Consider the following 19516-nt stretch of genomic DNA (forward strand, 5'->3'; position numbering starts at 1 on the left):
AGGAAATTTCACCTGAGCTTGTTGTTTTAAGGGACTAATAAAATAACATTTTTCTATTGATATACAGTAACAATGTGTAGTGATTCAGTTCCATAGTACATAAGAGTTCCAAAAAGACATCATTAATCCACCCATTGTGTTTCCTTAACTTTTTACAAATATCTTTATTTGATTTAATTTCTTTAGTCCTGAATTAGCATATTAGCATAATTAGCATATTTCCCACCATGAGTGCATTAATGGATAGACATTTACCTTTATCCCATCTCTTATGACACAGATAAAAGCAAGCAAAAAAAATCTCCCCTTAAAATGCTTTCCGATTTCCAACTCAATCCCAGTTTAAAACCTTGTAATTAAAAAAAACAAACAATTTCAGCAATGTAGTGCATGTAAGAGATAGAAAAATCAACATATTAAACATTTATTTGGTAAGGCTAAAAGAACAGAGAGAAAACATTATATGTAAAAACGGTATGGTGTAATACTTTTGTACTGAAAAAGAAATTGCCAATTTTTTTTAATTTTTTAAATGCCATGACAGAATATGATCCCATGATGGTCAGTTCATATATTTAATATATGAATCTGTTGCTGCTCTAAATATAATTTTCAAAAAAGAGAAAGAACCATGTATATGATCATATCAATACATTGAAATTGCATTACTTTGACTTTAAGTGATTGTCCTATGCCTTAGTCTATTAGTGTATAAGTTAGAAACAAAAACGGTACTCTCCAATTTGATTTTGTTTGATAGAAATTATGTATAGCAGTTTTTCTGTCATAAAAATAGTATGAAAAAGCAGGTGTAATAGAAAAGTGATCTAGAATTCTACTACAAACATAAGACTTTATACTTTATAGCTCTAGAATCCTCAAGCGCTCTGTTCTTGGGCAGAAAACGTTGGAACGTGAAAAGAAAATGTCTCACTTTGAAAATGGAAAGTCCCAATCGTAACTCGTTTTGTTCTTATATAAAACCCAATCTGGTATCTTCCAAAGAGCATACAGACACGGAGCCAGAAATGACACAAAACCCCATGTAAAACCCCAAAATTTGTTAAAATTGAATTAAAAATGGAAAATAATGAGGTACTTTTTAATTTATTTGTACTGAAGGCAGAATTACATCATGCAGCCTGCGCATAAAAAATAGCAATCTCTTTCTCAGCCTTTTGGCCATGTAAGCATGAGTCCGTATAGTGCGGAATGTATAGCATGACTTTATACCAAAATGGTGGTTTATTTTTCAAGAACTCATGCTATGTACAGAACGTAATTTCATGATATATTCAATCAAGCTTTGTATTACTGTAAGTAGCCATTATGTGTCCCTTGTAATTTAGATTAATATTCATGCCTGTTCATTTTTTTATATAGTGGCATTGTTAGCTTATGTGTTATTGGAAAATATATACAGATATAGAAAGTTAACAGAGGTACAGCACACTACTGTATCGCTCAATTATAACTCTCCCTAAGTCCTCCTCACTAAATTTGCCTGAGATAGTATAGCCTTCTGCAAAACTGATTAACTGCGTAGTACCATATGTGAGGAAAACAGGTACAAGTGTTAACATTTTGGGCTCTACACTACAAATCTGTAAGTTGTAGCATAGGGTTAAATAAATACTGCCATTCGGGATGTGGGAGATGTATAATGTTTCTTTTTTGATATTGGTACTGTTACATTTTTTAAATCAAGAATATGTTGTGACTTTTCTTAAACACATGGTAGCATGGTGTGCACCCAACTTAAAATATGATACAAGAAAATTAATTTGAGTGGTGCTATGTATCTCTAGAGTCTTTTATTTTCAGGTTAAAGACTACAATATTCACCTGTGAATCTCTGTACATATTGTTTTCGGACCTTTTGCTAGACAGCGACGTCCTCCTTTCTTTAAAGAAAAGGAACCCCTTATATCAAAAACTGATATCTAAATGCATATATATCATTGCGTTTGTATGTCAGCGTTCCCAAACTGAGAATTGTGAGACCTACTGGAAATGTATGGCAGGGATTACATTTCTCATTCGCTGCATATAGGTTGTCAATCTAAAATTTCTATAACTTTCTTTTCCCAATCTGACATGTATGCTGTTCATATCATCAAGCCGTGTGAGAGACGAGTTATTGTTGCTCGTAAATATACATGATTAAAAAGGTCTGTATTTTGAAGCCAGCACTCTAATTTTGGACACTGTATTTAACAATGTGGCAGTAAGCAGGGCATGGGAACCTTCTGGTTTTGGCGGAATATGGTTCTGCCAGTTTGTGTGGTCTCCTTCACAAAAGCTTCAATGAATGTCCTCTCACTCATAGCAAATGGACTATTCTAATTAGGTTACCTTTTAGGAATGTTCCATTCCAGTAACTGTCCCCGCCACAAGTCCTCCTTTCAAAGTATTGTTATTGCAAGTTAGAGATCACACAAATATGCAGGTAGAAATGACACTTAGCCTTTCTGTATAAACCATTTTGTGTTAATTCATATACAGTGCTTGTTTTATTATTGATCAATGTTTCTTGACTATGATGTGGTCTCAGTTGATATGTAGAATATGCTGAATGAAACATAGGTTTGTAATGACTGGCTTGATGTGGATTATTCATAATAGATATTCACTCTTCTAATTGATTCAATGTTACATGTCCTTTTAAAGGTTAAAAACCAACAACCATTTTTAATTAAACTTAAACCATAAGGAAGGTATTTACTGAAATTCCCTCTCACCTAACCTAACACCCCAGTTCATCTTGTTTTCAAGGTATATAAAAATATTCCCGGAGAAAGTAATTCTTGATTATTAAGCTATTTAAATAAATCAGGAAAAAATGTGTAAAACATAATAGGGCTGCTTAGTACTTACAATTTGTGATCTCAGCTGAAGTGGATGTCGGAAACATACTTTTTCTCCATATAGTTCTTAACTGTTGGAGTGGCAAAGGGTTTAAAACTTTAAACATAATTTATATCTTTTATCCAGGGTGACATAAAAATTGTTTCATGGAATTGCATTTTTAAATTGTTATTTAATGATTTTAGTACTTGGGAATCATTTTTTCCCAGCTCTTAATCTTTGCCTCATTTGTCCTTTAGTTTTTGAAGGGGCTATTCCCTGCTTAGACATGATCCCAGAAGCATTCCACATGTACCACTTAAGTACCAAGATATGAGGTGTTCTTGGTGGCAGTATGTGGCTTTGGGCACATTAGCTTCATTAATAATGTTATCCACAATACCGATGAACATTTGAAAATTGAAATGGTCAGGCAATCTGGAGTTATTTGTAGGTTAAATTGATGGGGTTAAATTTAAGAGTAGAGGAAGGGTTAAAAGAATAAAAGGAGGGATATGAATTAAGGACATATGATGTAAAAGTAGTCTAGAAATGGGGGAAAGAAATCCCCTTGGTTTGATTTTTTAGTTGTATTTCCGTGGTTACCAATGCTTCTAGATTCACTTTGTACAATGGTAAGTAGACTGTGGGAAATGATGTCTAAAATCACCACAGCGAATGCATAACTTACTGTACTTTGTGCCTAATATGTAAGTTTGTTACATAAAGGGAGAAACATACTATATATCACAACATAAAAGCGTAAGTAAGAAAACAACCAGCGCTGATGTAACATTACATCTACTGTAAAACATTCTTAAATCTCCTCTGTTGCTAAATGTGATATACAGTTTTCTGCATTTAAGATCTTAAATGGAAATATAACCCTTTGTACCTCTTAGTTCATTGTTTGTCAGCAAATTTGTTGGAGCAAATGTTTCCATTGGGTACTTGTGCTGGGTCTACTCTAGGGGGCATCTGAAACATTTTTAGTAAATGACATTGAGTAGACGGCCTTTAACTTGTTTGCTTTCTTATCCGTTTGCTTTCTTATGCGTGTCTTTCATCTTCTTCTTAACAACCTGTATTTCAGTTGCCCTTCCAAATTGTGATCTGCAATGGATGCCCAAGCAAATTTTTCCATGACATACCATTCCTCAACTTCCATAACTTTACCAATTTTCCCTTACCACTGTTATCATTCTGTTGTCTTTCATTTCACATGACCCAGTTTCTTAAAACCACCAATTCCTGCTTCCAAATGTCTTTCATCTGCCTTGGGGGAATGTGGCAACTTTTTGTAGGATGGTGGAAATGGCAAGTGAAAGTTTATGTCTAGTACCTCATGCAGTTTGAAACCTTACTTCCTACTAGCATGATGCATTCAATGTGAATACAATTCTAAAAGTGCTATTGACCCAAATGCCTCATATTATCTTTACTGACACACATTCTGTGAGCTAGTGTTAATAATAAATGTCTTGCACAAAATCCGACTCAACCTGAGCTCATTCAACCTTATAAAGCATAAGTGTACCATCAGTTTTGAAACTCTAGATGATTTGTTTCCTGCTAATTAAGAATGAATTAGCTGATCATTAGTTGCTCCCTTAAATATACTATAATCTCATCAACAGATGCATATAGTAGAGCAATCTGTTCTTGCTCATTAAATTAAATAGAATAACATTACTTTGTCCCCCTGTCTTATTAGGAAATATGTTTGTTTTCCTTTAGCAATGTCCCATACAAAGTAGTCTTGTTTAACACATCCGTGGTGTTTAAAGACATGTGGCTGTTATTAACTCTGTCAATACTCTGGAAAAGGAGGGGGAGACAAAGTGTTGGAAAACAATGCGGTACTGCGTTGTTAGCAGCTAGCTGAACTAGTAATGTATTTCTGCATGGTTTTGAATTTTGATAAAGTTTTGTCTTGTCGCTCTTGGGCTCATATCATCTAACACAATGATCCACATCCCACATACTCCAATCCCGATAGAAGAGCAACCAGTAGAATAGTCCACTCAACAGGAACATTCTACTTGTTGCACCAGAATCACCCATAGCTCAGGTACCAAATTATAAACAGTACTGCAACCAGGGCCGGCCCGACAATGGAGCCGAGTGGGGCAACTGCTCCAGGCGGCATTCTTGAAGGGGCGGCACTTCGCCGCCCCAAGCCCCTTGGGGCGCCGCTGTCAGTACCCGCTCGGCGCCCCTCGCTCTCTCCTCTGCGGCGAGTCTCCCCGAACAGGGAGACTCGCCGCAGGACTGCTGAAAAGTAAGTACAATCTGCTGAAAGGTAAGTACAATCGGGGGGGCGGCAGGGACGGAGGGAGAGGAAGGGTAGATAAGGGGGGGGCGGCAGGGGCGGAGGGAGAGGAAGGGTAGATAAGGGGGGGGCGGCATTTTAAAATTCGCCCCAGGCGGCATTTTGCCTTGGGCCGGCCCTGACTGCAACACTTCTGGTGTATGGTAAGGCAACATTTTGATCCTGCAGAGACAGCTATTAAGCTTGATAAAAACCCAAAACGATGTGAATGTTGGTGCATATTAGTCTCAACAGATATATTTTACCAATAATCAGGTACATGGAACATTTGCTAAACCTTTGATCAGATTCTATTATAGTTAATGCTAGTAATACACCTAACTGTAGTATAATACTTCCTTGGTATGTAGCGATAGCTTAATAAAGGCCTATGTAAGGTCCAAATGTCACCTATCTATACCTTGCTATTAAGAAGGTGTATTAATAAATCTATATATTGATAATTATTAATATATATATATATATATATATAATTTACATTTGCTAAATTTTATTTCATTCTTTGTGTGTTTTCAGATCAGTCATTTTGCAGAATTTACAAATTCTATATGTTCCTTTCATCTAATTGGGAGCAAAGTCTGATTTATGAATTAATCTGGAATAACATATGTATATAGTGATAATAGATCGTTTTCAAGCCGTCTTTTTCTATTTCTGTGAAGAAGGGGGTTATTTAATTAAATTAAATCTTTCTGTGGTGACTCTTGCCCAAATTGTGTGTTACACAGATCTTTGCTTTTGTTCATCCTGGAGACCTATCAACTTTCAGTATTAAATATTGTAAATCTTTAGCATAGTATGATTGGATGTTCCCATTTTAAGGGGTAGATCTCTCATTGACACAATTGTATGTAGTTAAATTTCTCACTGCAAGTGTCACAAGATTATTTTTTAAGTATTATTGAAAATGTAATAATATAGTCTTACATAATGTATTTATTGACCCCTATTACTAGCCTTAAATAATAAACAAGTGGTATGGAATTCGAGTAAAATGACATTTAATTATAGTTACAAACTCTCCTTATTGGGTCCTAGATCCTAGATCCATGTATCTATAGTCTGTCCTAATAGACCATGACAGAATGACCAACCATGTTTCATTTACTTATAGAATAGCATAAAAGCGCTCCTTGATTTTGGCAAAAAGCTGATCCGTTTACCACTTGTAAGCTTTTGTATGATGGTCATCTTATAAAATCCGTGGATATTATTGTAAGCAATGTTTAAGGTTTTATGTGTTGTTTTATTTCAGAAACACTAATAATTCAATTAATAAAACAAATTCAACACACATTTTATAAAATATATTGATAAGAAAAACTTTTTACGTATAAAGCAATATTCACTGTCTTCATGTTTTCTCATTTTGAAGAAAAAGCACACAAATAATTTTCTAGAAATGTTGCTGTTAGGCTTGTTACACATTTTACGCTTAAGTAATAGTCTGAGAAAATTCAGCCATAAAATTGGAGTATAATAGGGGGAAAGAAAACTTCTCTGTTTTCTACTGTATTTTAGGATGACCACTCCTAGTGTCAGAGGTACTTCTTTTATAATATTATATCGGAAAAAAAATGTTGTTGGTCCTGTAATAGGATCCTTACTCAATCATTATTTCTTTTAATAATTTTAATAATTTTTACCATCACAGCAATTACCATGTGTCTGCTCTAAACTTTAGTAAAGTTAACCACTTCTATTGCTTTACCCCAAACACTTATATAGAACTGTTGGGGGGGGATCAAATATTTTGATATAAAAAAAGGGGAAAAGCTCTGTTTTATTCATATGAACATTTAATTTGGTATTTGTATATGTATTTATATTTCACTCAGATCATACAGTCTTTTACATTTTAAAATAAGCACTTCAACTTGATAAAAGTGTAAAACAACTTTAATATTGAGACGTTACCTTTGCTTCAGGGACTGGATATTTGATGCTAAGTGGAAATTCAACAATGATTAAATGCTGTAAGCAGCATGTTAATAAACAGATACATCAGAACAAGAGGGATGGGGAAAGAGTCATCTTAAAACTGTCAGCCCTAAAGCCATAGGAAAATAATATGTACATAGGAAGCCTTCCTGTGATCTAGTCTTTTATCTCTGCTTTGCGGTAATTCAGTCTGTCCAAATATAATTCATATAGTGAAAAAAAAAAAGTCAACCTCATGTTGATTTGTGACTGCTCGTAAGGCTCACTGGCAGATTTAGCAAGGTTTCCAGATGCACTAGACACATTTAAACCCTTTAAAAGGGTATTTTCCCTGCATGTTTATTCTGTAAAGATTTCTCCCCACGTTGTAAAATGCGGGGTCTGGTTTCACATTTTCCGTTTTTAGTATCTCTGTTTACTGATCCATGGCATCATCGGCCAATTAACTCATGATAATTTACATTATCTCATTATCTAACTGGGTAAAGAGAAAACATCACCAGATCCGCTCTTCAAAACAAAGCCTGAGAGATGTAGGCTCTCTGTGGAACTCTGGTATATTTTTAACATATGCAATCAAAGAGAAAGTTCTGGTCACCTCATGAGAATAGTTTTTTTTTCTCTCTGATGTCTTTATTAAAAATTTGCTAGGAAAGCTGCTTCTATCAGCCTAGGTCACCTAAGAACTAACCAGAATGATTGTTGTGGAGTAACCTCCACTGCAGGTTTTGGCCTGCTTAAAGGAATAAAAGGAGGCACATAACTACTTTTAGATAAACAGTGGTTTGTTTGAAGTTCTACTACGATTACCGAAATTTACCAGAAAAGTTTTAAGGTCCTTGATACAAATACTTTCTTTAGGTACTACTTCGCGCTCAACTTGTGGTTATATTTTTTAAAACAGAAATATGAGGTGAGTTACTGGTCTACTTTAATTTGCTGTAACTGGAAGCAATTTTTCTAAATAGGTATCCAAACAGATCCCTTTGTAAAGGATTTGCGCTTATTATGTTTAATGACGTGATCTGGTTAAAAAACGCAAGCCTCTGTGATATAATCCTTAAGTTTGATATCTCTGTCCTTCATATATTCCTACTGATCTCCTTCACATTTTTCACTGCCACAGATATCCCAAGAAAGCAGATCTGTGTTATACACATGGAAGTCTGTCTAATGTTTATATTGCTCAAATCAACCTTGGAGTCCTTTGTACACAGAAGTTCTTGGTTAGAATCTGGCTTACATTTGTTCCACTCTACTGGGTACAAACGTAACCCATTATATGCCAGGAAGATTCACGCTGCATACAGTAGAGACTGGAGAAAGCTTACGCATTATGAGCGGTTAGTTATTTTGTACTTTATGTAATTCAAATGTAAATTGGCGAAAGATGAAGTGTCATGCAGGAACATTTCATTGGTTGCTGTTATAATTGTACCACTTTTAACATAATTGCTTTTTAATATTTTAACCCCTCACTAGCCTGAGACCTAAATGGACCAACAATGGATATATTCTCCAAACAATGGCTCACTGCTGTGAATGATACTTTTTTCTTAACAAATACTGACCATGTTGTTTATCAACTATCCTGATTACAGGTTTGAGTATGAGTGGTATACCTTGTGGTATTGGCCACTTCTAATATCCCATCTCTTATCCAGTGACTGCCTTTGTTATAAGGGAAAACATGTGAAGGATAGGATGTGCTAAGGGCAAACGCAAGCTTTATTAAGCCAGTTGTGTAACAATGCATTTGTATACACATTTACACTATAATATACAGTACCATGTCATGTGTAGGACATCTGGCACACTGGGCAAATGCGCAGTGGGCCGCTGGCCAACAACACCTCCTACTCACCCAGCGGCAGATCAGGTGCTGTAGTGTGCGGACGCTGGAACGGTATGGCCAGCTGCACACTAACTTACAGTCTTTCATATCTGGCCGTTGGCTGCACTTATGTCATTAAAGTGCCAGGCTGCCTTCTTATCACCCGATCTGCCGCTGGGTGAGTATAGGGTGTGCATATGAATTTGCATGTATGTAGTTTTACACTATGGTACTATTACATGATGGTGTTACATAGTTAAAACATCCATTAAACTGGCACAGACTAAATCACGGATAAGCTTTGGCCCCTTCTTATTCCCTAGGTGTCTTTTGTCATTGGAAAAATATGCAATATATATGGATAAGTTCTGTTTTATTTTCTTTGCTATGGCTTCTCATATGATTATACTAATTTCAGTCTCTAGGTGCCCAGTTTAATTATGTTTAGTATGAGCGCAGTGAAGCCACTTTAATCAAGCTCAAATTACTACAGTATGCTATGTTAAAAAAGATTAAACCAAAATAGAAACAGCCACACAATGCTTTCATGTCAGGGTTGTGTGAGCAACAATAACACTGTAGTACTTTTTTTGCTTATTTTAAATATAAATATAAACTCTCACACACAGGACAGTCCTGATTACCGGGCACCGACCCACTGTGGACGGCAGTAATCAATGGCCAATTGGATCTCCCTTAAACAGCAGAGGAAGCAGTATAATGAAGGGAGGACAGTTACACCCTCTTTCTTTCTCTAGCCACACATATAAACACAGGTGTCAGTTTAGACCCCTGAAATGTTGACATATTAGTGGTACCTAATCATAGTTAAAAATCATTCTGCAGGGGGGGCGTGGTTTAACCTCAGAGAAAGATGGCTGCTTAGGCTCCGAGCTCCGCTGTTCCTCTCCGCCTAAATCGGCTTTCAGTGCTCCTTTTTCAGTTTTTTCTTGCCATGGGGAAGCGCAATTGACTCCCCGGGACTCCCCGGTCACAACCTCCGAGAGACAAGGCGGCACTTACCTCGGTTCGGAAGTTTTTTCAAGACTCCGCTGATCCCGACTCCGGAGACTCTCATGCCAAGATGGCGCCTTCTCCCGCCAGCTCCCACGAGGACTGTGTGGACGACAACGTTTCGGAGGCCTCTCATCCCGATGATCCAGCTTTGCGGCAGGTTCTGAAACTATTGCCTACAAAAGATGAGATGATACCGATCATTGAGCAAGCTACTCAGGGCATACGAGACACGCTCTCCGAAATTCGTTCGGATGTCCGTCAACTGGGCGACCGCGTGGCAGCCACAGAGGAAGACACTTCTCGCATTATGGGCACGGTTGACTTATTGTCGAAGCGGACATCATCTCATGCCGACCTCATCAAGATGCTCTCCCGGCACTTGGAGGACCTCGATAATAGAGGACGCAGGAACAACCTCCGGATCCGGACATTGCTTCTACTCTCCAAACGCTGTTCAACGAGATTCTACAGAGGCCGTCCGAGGCTGCAGTTAAATTGGATAGAGCTCATCGTGCCATCAGACCTCGAGGAGACCCTGGAGTAAATGCCGCTTTGCCCCCTCCATCAAGTGGCAGGACTCGCCTGTGTCCGTTTTTCCGGACCTATCTCCGATTACACTACACACTCGACGGATCCTGAAACCGGTAACTGCAGCTCTACGGGAGGCCTCCATCCCATACCAATGGGGTTTCCCATTTGCGCAGGGGCTCCGGCAACTACATCATTCGACAGGCCGCTGATGTTCCTCCTTTCCTGGAGTCGTTGGGACTGCCTAAGATCTCCGTCCCCGACTGGGAAGATTCCTTCGAGGCTCCTCCACCTCTCTGGCATCCATCTGCTGACTGGTCTCCTCGACCCCGGCACCATAATCGCCAGAAGACACCTCCACAGTAATTATTACCTCTACCTACCTCCTTTTTTCTCCGTCGCTTTATGTTTTTCGCTGTCGTCGTTTTGCGGACCTTTTTATTTTTTCGGGAGACTCTGCGGCACCCGCTTCTTCATGATTTTGCCGCTGCGACCGCTCGGAACACCGTTCATCCGTCTAGATGGGGCGAGTCTACTGCTCTACATATGCACACACCGCTCATTTTGTTTCACCTGCCTGTCTGTGGCTCCCGCTCGTCAATTCTGCGGTCCCCACTCTGTGCTACACCTTGCTGCGGAACCGTTGCATCGGGACTTGCTCCTTCGGACAGTGCGATGTGATTTTCATATCCTTTTACTGGACTATTGTCCTCGGTTTCTGTGGTCGATGCCGTTTAATTGTTTGACCTGCTCATGTCTGCCTCATTGTACGGTTTGATTACTTATTAGACTGGTACCTGTGCGGGTGTCCGCGCTCCTTTCCCTCTCTCCGCCCAGGGCCGCTCGAAGGGCATACACATTTTACACACCTTACATACATTCGCCTTCGGGCATCCCGCACACCCGGGATTTAGACACTCTCACACTTGCATTCTGCGGTGGCCCCCCTTTTTGACCTACAGTGCCTTACTGTTAGTGTTTCCCTAGACACTGATTGCCACTTTATCGTTCCAATTAAAGTTACCATATGGCGGGGAGGCGGCATGCTCCTACTCACTGCTATGCCTGCTGTATTTTGTACTATCATACCAGTTCACCCCCACCAGAGCCTACGCTCCTGTCCTTCTAGGATGGTTTGTGGTTTTTTGACCGCTCGGCTGGTCCATTGGCTAAATATTGGATGCTCCGGCATCGGGCTGTTGTTTTGCCCTGTTCTGTTCTTTTATGTCTTTTGGTATTTTCCTTTGTTCTTATCTTTTTTGGCGGGGTTACTGTCCGGTGGAGATTGTGATGCCTATTGCTGCGCTGTCTGTCTTATATTGAGCTGTGATGGCCATGGCCATTGATTCACTTCGTATCACTTCCCTTAATGTTAGGGGTCTAAATAAACCACAGCAACGCTCCAAATTGCTATATCTGTTACGGTCAATGAAAACCCATGTTGCCTTCATTCAAGAAACCCATTTTCTGTGCTCTAAACAACCTAAATTGTCCAATCACCTTTACAATACTGCCTACTTTGCAAGCTCTCCCTCGACTAAGACTAAGGGGGTGGCGATTTCATAAGACGGTCCCTTTTCAGTGTTCCGATGTTTACAGGGATCCGGAGGGCAGGTATTTGTTTCTGAAGGGATTCCTAGGTACGCACAAAATCACCTTTGCCACTGTATACGCCCCTAACAGGGACCAGGCCCCCTTTTTGGCAAAAGTTCTCTCTCAATTGGCCCCTTACCAGGAGGGCATCACTGTCTTCGGTGGGGACCTGAATATGGTCATGGATCCGAGACTGGATTGTTCCGCTGGCACGTCCCACATACCTTATGCTAAAATTAAAAGGGTAAAGCGCTTACTACTATTTAACCAGCTGGTAGACTCCTGGAGATCTCAAAACCCTAATACACGTGACTACACGTTTTACTCCCCGCCTCATAATAGGTATTCACGGATTGACGCTCTTTATTTATCCCATCATCACCTCGTATTTACATTCCACTTCTATTGGCTCCTGCACTCTAGGGGATCACTCTCCTGTGCACTTGGTGCTATGCCTACCGCCCTCTCCCCCCAAACATTTTAAATGGCGCCTAAATGAAAATTTACTCCACAATATGTCACATGTAATCCACAATATGTCACAGATTTTACTTACCATCTGGCTCAGTTTTTTCGAGAAAACACTGAGGACGATACTCCGGTTCATACGCTTTGGGAGGCCCATAAGGCCGTCATAAGGGGTCGCTTCATCCAGTTGGGTGCCAGGCTGAAACGTGCTAGCCAGGCGTCAATGGTTGCCTTGTCGCGTCAGATTGCTTAACTCGAATTACGCCATAAATCCACCATGGCTCCCGAACTATTGGACCAGCTTAAGGTCTTGCGATTTGCTTTTTTGAACTTGGGGATAAGCCGGGTAAGCTCGGCCTCTCACATACATAAAATTAGGGATTCTTCTGGATCCCTTCATTACGAGTCTACGAAAATTGCTAACTGCTTTCGTGACTTTTATAGCAAACTATACAACCTCCCTTCGCCTTCGGGGTCCGGAGATTCTCATGATGCGCTTATTGACTCTTACCTGGCTAAACACCTCCGTCGTCGGCTATCCCAGGCCGATAGGCTTGCTCTGGACGCCCTCATTACCCTCACTGAGATATCGGCGGTGATTAAGTCGCTCCCTAAGGGTAAATGCCCTGGCCCGGATGGCTTTACGCCTCTGTATTACCGGAAATTTCTCCCGGTTCTGGGTCCTCATATGGTTTCTCTCTTTTCTGCGCTAGCGAGAGGCGGCCCACTGGATCCTCACACAAATGCAGCCCATGTGACGGTCCTTCCTAAACCCGGTAAGGACGCCGAACTGTGTGGCAGTTACAGACCCATCTCCCTCATAAACACTGACCTGAAGATTCTGGCGAAGATCCTGGCACTTCGGTTACAGCCCTTTGTCCCGTCCCTTATACATGGGGATCAGGTCGGTTTCGTTCCTGGGAGGGAAGCTAGGGACAACGTGATTAAAATTGTCAATCTTCTCGCCTTGTCCCATCATCGCTGACTCCCCTTGCTGCTGGTGTCCATGGACGCGGAGAAGGCGTTTGATATGGTCTCCTGGCCCTTTCTTTTTCGCCTTCTCTCCGCTGTGGGGCTCGGCTCGGGTTTTGTTCAGTTGGTGAAGGCTATGTACACCGACTCCTCGGCCTACATACAGGTTAATGGGACTTTATCGGAGAGGATACCCCTTTCCAATGGTACTCGGCAGGGCTGCCCCCTATCCCCGCTATTTTTCATTCTGATGTTGGAGCCCCTAGCTAATGCGCTTCGGGCTAATCCGCTAGTCAAGGGCATTAGGGTGGGAGACGATGTTCATAAATTAGCCATATACGCGATGACATGATGTGCACGATTACTGATCCATTGGTTTCTATTCCACACATTGTCTCAGAATTAGACACCTTTCACTCCCTCGCCAACTACAAAATTAACATTCAAAAATCTGAGGTTTTGGGTCTTTTTGTTGACCCTGCTCACCGCACTCAGATCTCCCGTGAACATCCTTTTCGTTGGGTTGATGGCTCTCTTACTTACCTGGGTATCCAAATCACGGCCGACCCCTCGGACCTCTTCTCCCGGAACTATCTTCCCCTCCTTTCTAGTATTTCTGCCGACTTACATCGGTGGTCGTATACTCACGTATCGTGGTTTGGTAGGATGGGAGTTATTAAAATGAATGTTTTGCCGCGTCTCCTTTATCTCATCCAAGCCCTCCCTATTTTTGTACCTCGTAGTTTCTTTAAGAGTTGCCGCAGTATCTTCGCCAGATATATTTGGTCTGCGGGTGCTCCTAGACTGGCCTTTCATCAACTGACCAGACCCAAGTTGGCTGGGGGCATGGGTCTACCCGACGTAGAGGGTTATTGGACGGCCTCACACTTACGGAGGGTGGTGGAGTGGTCACACGGTAAGGGTGGTCCATGGCTTCCGATGGAGGCTGCTCTATTCTCCCATCATATTTCGGCAGTACCGTGGTTGCCTTCTAAATTTGTGGTTCCACTATTACGCTCACATCCCACGGTCGCCCCGACGCTTGGAGTCCTAAAACGCTTACAGGCCACTCATAGTTTAATGGGCCCCCCCGGTCTTATGACCCCGATCTCTCATAACCCTGAGTTCCCCTTGCCTGGTGGAGGGGCGGTACTTCGCCCCTTCATATCGCAGGGGTAAACAGTTCTCCGAGTCTCCAAATTCTTGGGTGGTGGCAGGATCCTCCCTCTAGAACGTGTGCTGCCGGGCACCGCACCCACCTTTGGCCACAGATTCCTTTATCATCAGATTAAGCATTTTATTTTGTCCCTTTCCCCGCTTCCCTTGTTAGCTAGGCCCCTTACTCCTTTTGAGTCGCTTTGCGTCAATCCGACCTTACCTTCTCATCTACTCTCTACCATATACAAACTGTATATAGATAACCGCGCTTCTACGAGGCCCTACTTTCTGGCTATGTGGGAGGGGGAGTTGGGCATCACTGTAGATCCAGAGGCCTGGGACTGCACTATTGCCCTCACGCATAGTTGTTCCATCTCCAGCAGGCTCCAGGAGTTTGCCTATAAACTTCTTACGCGCTGGTATAGGGTCCCCGTCACAATCCATCTATTTGCAGCTCACATATCTCCCCTGTGTTGGAGATGCGGCTTGGAAAGGGGTAAGTTTTGACACATTTGGTGGGACTGTCCGTTGGTTAAACCATATTGGTCCATCATTCTTCGTGTGATATGCCATGTGGAAGCTCCCGATTTCTCCTTCGATCTGGCCAGTGTCCTTCTCCATATTCATGATGCCCCTGTTGGCTCCTATAAACGGTCTCTTACCATGCAACTGCTTAATGCTGCTAAGGTGGTTATACCCCGGTTTAGGAGGAAAGCTGAACCCCCCCCCGTCTCTGCCTGGCTGGCTCGGGTTAGTTTCATTCATCAGATGGAGGAGCTGGTCATGTCCTCCAAGAGTTTAGATTATAAACATGAGCTAAAATGGCTTCCGTGGCAGTCCTTTATAACCTCCTCTGCCTTTCCCGCCCTTCTGTCTAGTACTCCCGGGACGATATAGCCAGCTTGCTGATGCACATGGGCATTGCTATGCCCCTTATCCTGATGCTTCTCCACTGTATGTATGTACGTACTTTACCCACCGGTTTCTGACAGTGCTCCACCGGACTGATTCCGAAATCCTCGCCTTTGGTTTTCTTTTCTTTATTTTGTTCTCATTTGTTGTACAGGTTTCCTAATGCCTGTCTTACATCTCGGTTTTATTACATGGCGATGGTGTTTGCTATGATGTTTGCTCTAATGTATGATCTCTTCATGTGATTATCCCGGTGCCATCTCTCTAATGTTGGCCATGTGTTTGTGACACCTTTCTACACTATGTAATGTTTATCTTGCCTGATTGTGTATGTTGGTCCACGACTATGCTCCAATGTATGATTTGTATTCATTACACAGTTTGTGCTGTTTACATTGTGTCATGTCTGTGCAAGTGTAACACACTGTATGCCTTTTTTTGGTGTTTAATAAACTGAGATTTAATTAAAAAAAAAAATCATTCTGCAGAGTAGATTTGCCCAACTTTTGCAACCCAAGCAATTATGGAGATGAAGTTTGCTTCCAATACTTAAAGCCTTAAGTACACCAAAAAGATGAAACACGACAGGTTTCATGGAGAGGCACTAGGCATTCTTTAACACATAATTGAAGGGAAACCTCATCCTTCATATGCACTTTAACTTAAAGCATCTCACTGCACGTGATGTACTCACCTCCAGTAAGATCCAGCACTGGCTCTGGTGAACACTGCGTGGAGGGGTCTGTTTAGATCCCAATGCACATGTGAAAAGTCTTTCCATTGATTACAGTGAGGTGACTTTCCTGCCACTGTTTAGCTGCTTACGCTGTCAATTAGTGGCAGAAATATGCCCACTGATTTCATTGGAAGTACTTTAACAGCTTAAGGAGCCAATCAGTGGCAATAAATTTTGGATCATGGAGGAAGAAAGAAGAAATTCAGGCTGGATAGACATCAACGAGGCCCCAGTGTTGCTCAGCCGGCCCCCGGACTAGTGAAATCTACATATGAGGTAAGGGGGTGCATTAGAGAGAATAGGTGAATGAATGAGAAAGTGAGTCAATGAGTACATTACTATATGGGGCAGAAATGGGACAGACAGGCTGTTTCAGGTAGAGCTGGCACAGGCAGGCAACTTTACGTGCAGAGGTGGCGTAGGCAGGCTGTTTCAGGGGCAGAGATGGCACAGGCAGGCTGTTTCAGGGCCAGAGGTGGCACATACAGGCTGGTTCAGGAGCATTAGTGGCACAGGGAGGGGTTCCTTCTGCCCTGTGGTTTCTAGTTAAACACCTGGTGTGGCATATGGGCACATGAGATAGGCCACGCCAAAAAATATTGGGCTGGTGTCCATATATTTCTAGGACTGCTTTTATTCCCAGTCCGGCCCTGACAGTAGGGAGCACATATAGCTTACATGGTATAAGTAGAAGTTTACATACATACTTCCCTCCAGGTGCTCCTTTGGGTTAGATGCATTAAACACCTTGCCAGCCCTGCAAAGACTCAAACAATGACAGTAGCGCAAGTGCATATCTTCACCATATGATATAAACAATGTCTTTGCATACTTATATTAATGTACACAAATTACAAATTTTATAATAAGATTCTATGTAGTGGTTACAATGCATGAATTTTTCATTTTAGCATAAAACACATACAAATCCAATACGTATTTAGATGCCTATGTGGTTATCCTTAGAGATCCAGATTTTTATATAAGTTAGACACAATGCCAGTCTTGAAATGTAGTTTAGTGAAGTATAATTCTAGGCGCAGGTCACCTTGATGTGTCTAGTGGTGTGTGGGATGTAAATCTGGCAACAGCAGAACTGAAGTTAAAACTTTTACTGACTTCACTCTCAACAAAATAGGAATGTTAACAGTTTACACATGTGTATTCCAAACCCACATTAGTATGCAGGAGAATTGCCCATGAAAGCTCACCTTGCATACATAAATCATAGAATAATGGTGTACAAAAGACAGACGTGCTAACATTATAAGCTTCATTAAACATATGTAATTTTATGAACCTGATTAATTTTAAAGTGATGAGAGAATCCATAATGTTAATAGTGAAGAAATTCGATGTGTGCAAACACAATATGGTCATAAGCTATATTAAAGGGACATTTCACCTACACACTTTAATGCATATGATAGCTGAGAGGGTCCTTTAAATCCAATCCCCTATATGCATTTGCCCCTTTGTCCACTCAGCTATTTTCCATACAGGAGATGTGTTAGGATGAACATATCTCCTTGTATGTGATATACTCACTGCCAGCTTGCTCCAGTGCTGGCTTGGCGAACGTTGTTGAGGGGTCTAATGAGATCACCTTGTGCCTGTGTGTGGAAAGTGCCCCCTGTTGAATGAGGCATTGAAGGAGATTCAAACACAGGATGTATTATTGTACATGGTGGTGCTATATAAAACAATAAATAAGAATAATTGCCAATACTTGCCATTCACCATGGACCCTGCTTATGATAGTTCCTGCATGTAGTTACTTGTGGTAATACCACATAATGTCATACCTTAGAGCAGGGGTGTACCTAGAGTATTTGGCACCCAGGGTGGATCCTTTATGTGGCACCCCCCCAAAAAAAAAATAATGTTGGGAAGAATATTTATTTCACAAATTGTTATCTGTATGCCAACTGGAAAAAAATAGAAATCTGGACAAAATAAATTATTAACTCATAAATTAAATAAGTTTTTAAATAAATAACATTTACTGAATAGATATGGTACAGCGTAATTCCCGCTACTATACACTGAACCAGACATTGACGGTAGTGCAGCATAACCCAGTAAGCCAGACATTGACATTGCCCCTAAAACAGCCTGCCTGTTCCACTGCTGCCCATTTAGCAGCCTGCCTGTGTCACCACTGCCTATTTAGGAGCCTGCCTGTGCCACCTCTGCCCCCCCATTCAGCCTGCCTGTGCCACCTCTGCCCCCCTAATCAGCCTGCCTGTGCCACCTCTGCCCCTAAACACTAACTTCTTAACTTCATTCATTCACCCACTAACATTCATTCACCCACTCACCCATTCACCCTCCCACACCCCCTTACTTCGCTTGCTGATTTCCCTGGTCTGGGGGCCGGCCGTGCAGATGTCTATGCGGCCTGGCGGCCGCCTAACACAGGCCCGCAGCTTACTGCTGTGGCACCCGTGCACTGTATGAGGAAACTCCATCCCCGCCCACGTTCCTGCTCCCCCTGTGTGGAAAAAAGACTTTCCTCATACCGTACGCGGCTGCCACAGTAGTAAGCTGTGGGCCCGTGTTAGGCGGCTGTCAGGCCACCGGGTACCGCCCTGATGAGTGGCACCCAGGACGTACCGTCCTCCTTTAGGTATGCTACTGCCTTAGAAAGATTAGCACTAACGTTAGACCTGAAGGATCCCCAACAAATGTTGATCATCTTACTCTTAAACAAAGAAAAAACGAGAACGAAACAAACTTTTGTACCCGATTAATCAAAAGAGGGCAAAGCCCTTCCCATAATTTAGAATAATTTTTCCTTATATGTTATAAATGACTAAAACCTCCTGCCTAACCTATACCAACCCAAACATTGTATGTATTGTTTTTCCATGTCAGTCAAGAAGCCATTTTATTATGTTAACCTTTTATGATCCTAAACTTATTAAAGCATACTAAGTAGGATATTCTCAAAGATCCTCTGTCCTATGACTTTTAAACAGCCCTGTATAGCTATTCCTTTTGCTGTCATGCAGCCCCTTACTTTTAAGTAAACCCAATCTTTCCGAGTCCTAGTCAGAACCAATGCTTAATCGTTTTGCCATTGACGAGTAACATTTCTGACAGTGATTATTAAATGAGTACTGTTAACACAGTTCATAAATTACCATACTATATTCATTGAATGGTTTGCCTGGCA

The 19516-nt window shown here is 41.4% G+C and overlaps 1 protein-coding gene across 1 annotated transcript in view; it reads left to right on the plus strand.

Annotated features, from left to right (window-relative positions):
* The first annotated feature begins 12837 nt into the window (after window positions 1-12837).
* LOC149280868 (cytokine receptor-like factor 1) overlaps window positions 12838-19516 on the plus strand; it is a 42597-nt gene continuing 35918 nt past the window's right edge. The window contains exon 1 of the mRNA XM_089500040.1: window positions 12838-13336. Within this exon, the coding sequence (XP_089356166.1) occupies window positions 12838-13336 (499 nt within the window). The remainder of the gene's footprint in view (window positions 13337-19516) is intronic.

This window comes from Sceloporus occidentalis, unplaced genomic scaffold, assembly GCF_023333645.1.
Source record: "Sceloporus occidentalis isolate IW3139 unplaced genomic scaffold, rSceOcc1.0.p SCAF_145, whole genome shotgun sequence".
Lineage (NCBI taxonomy): Eukaryota > Metazoa > Chordata > Lepidosauria > Squamata > Phrynosomatidae > Sceloporus > Sceloporus occidentalis.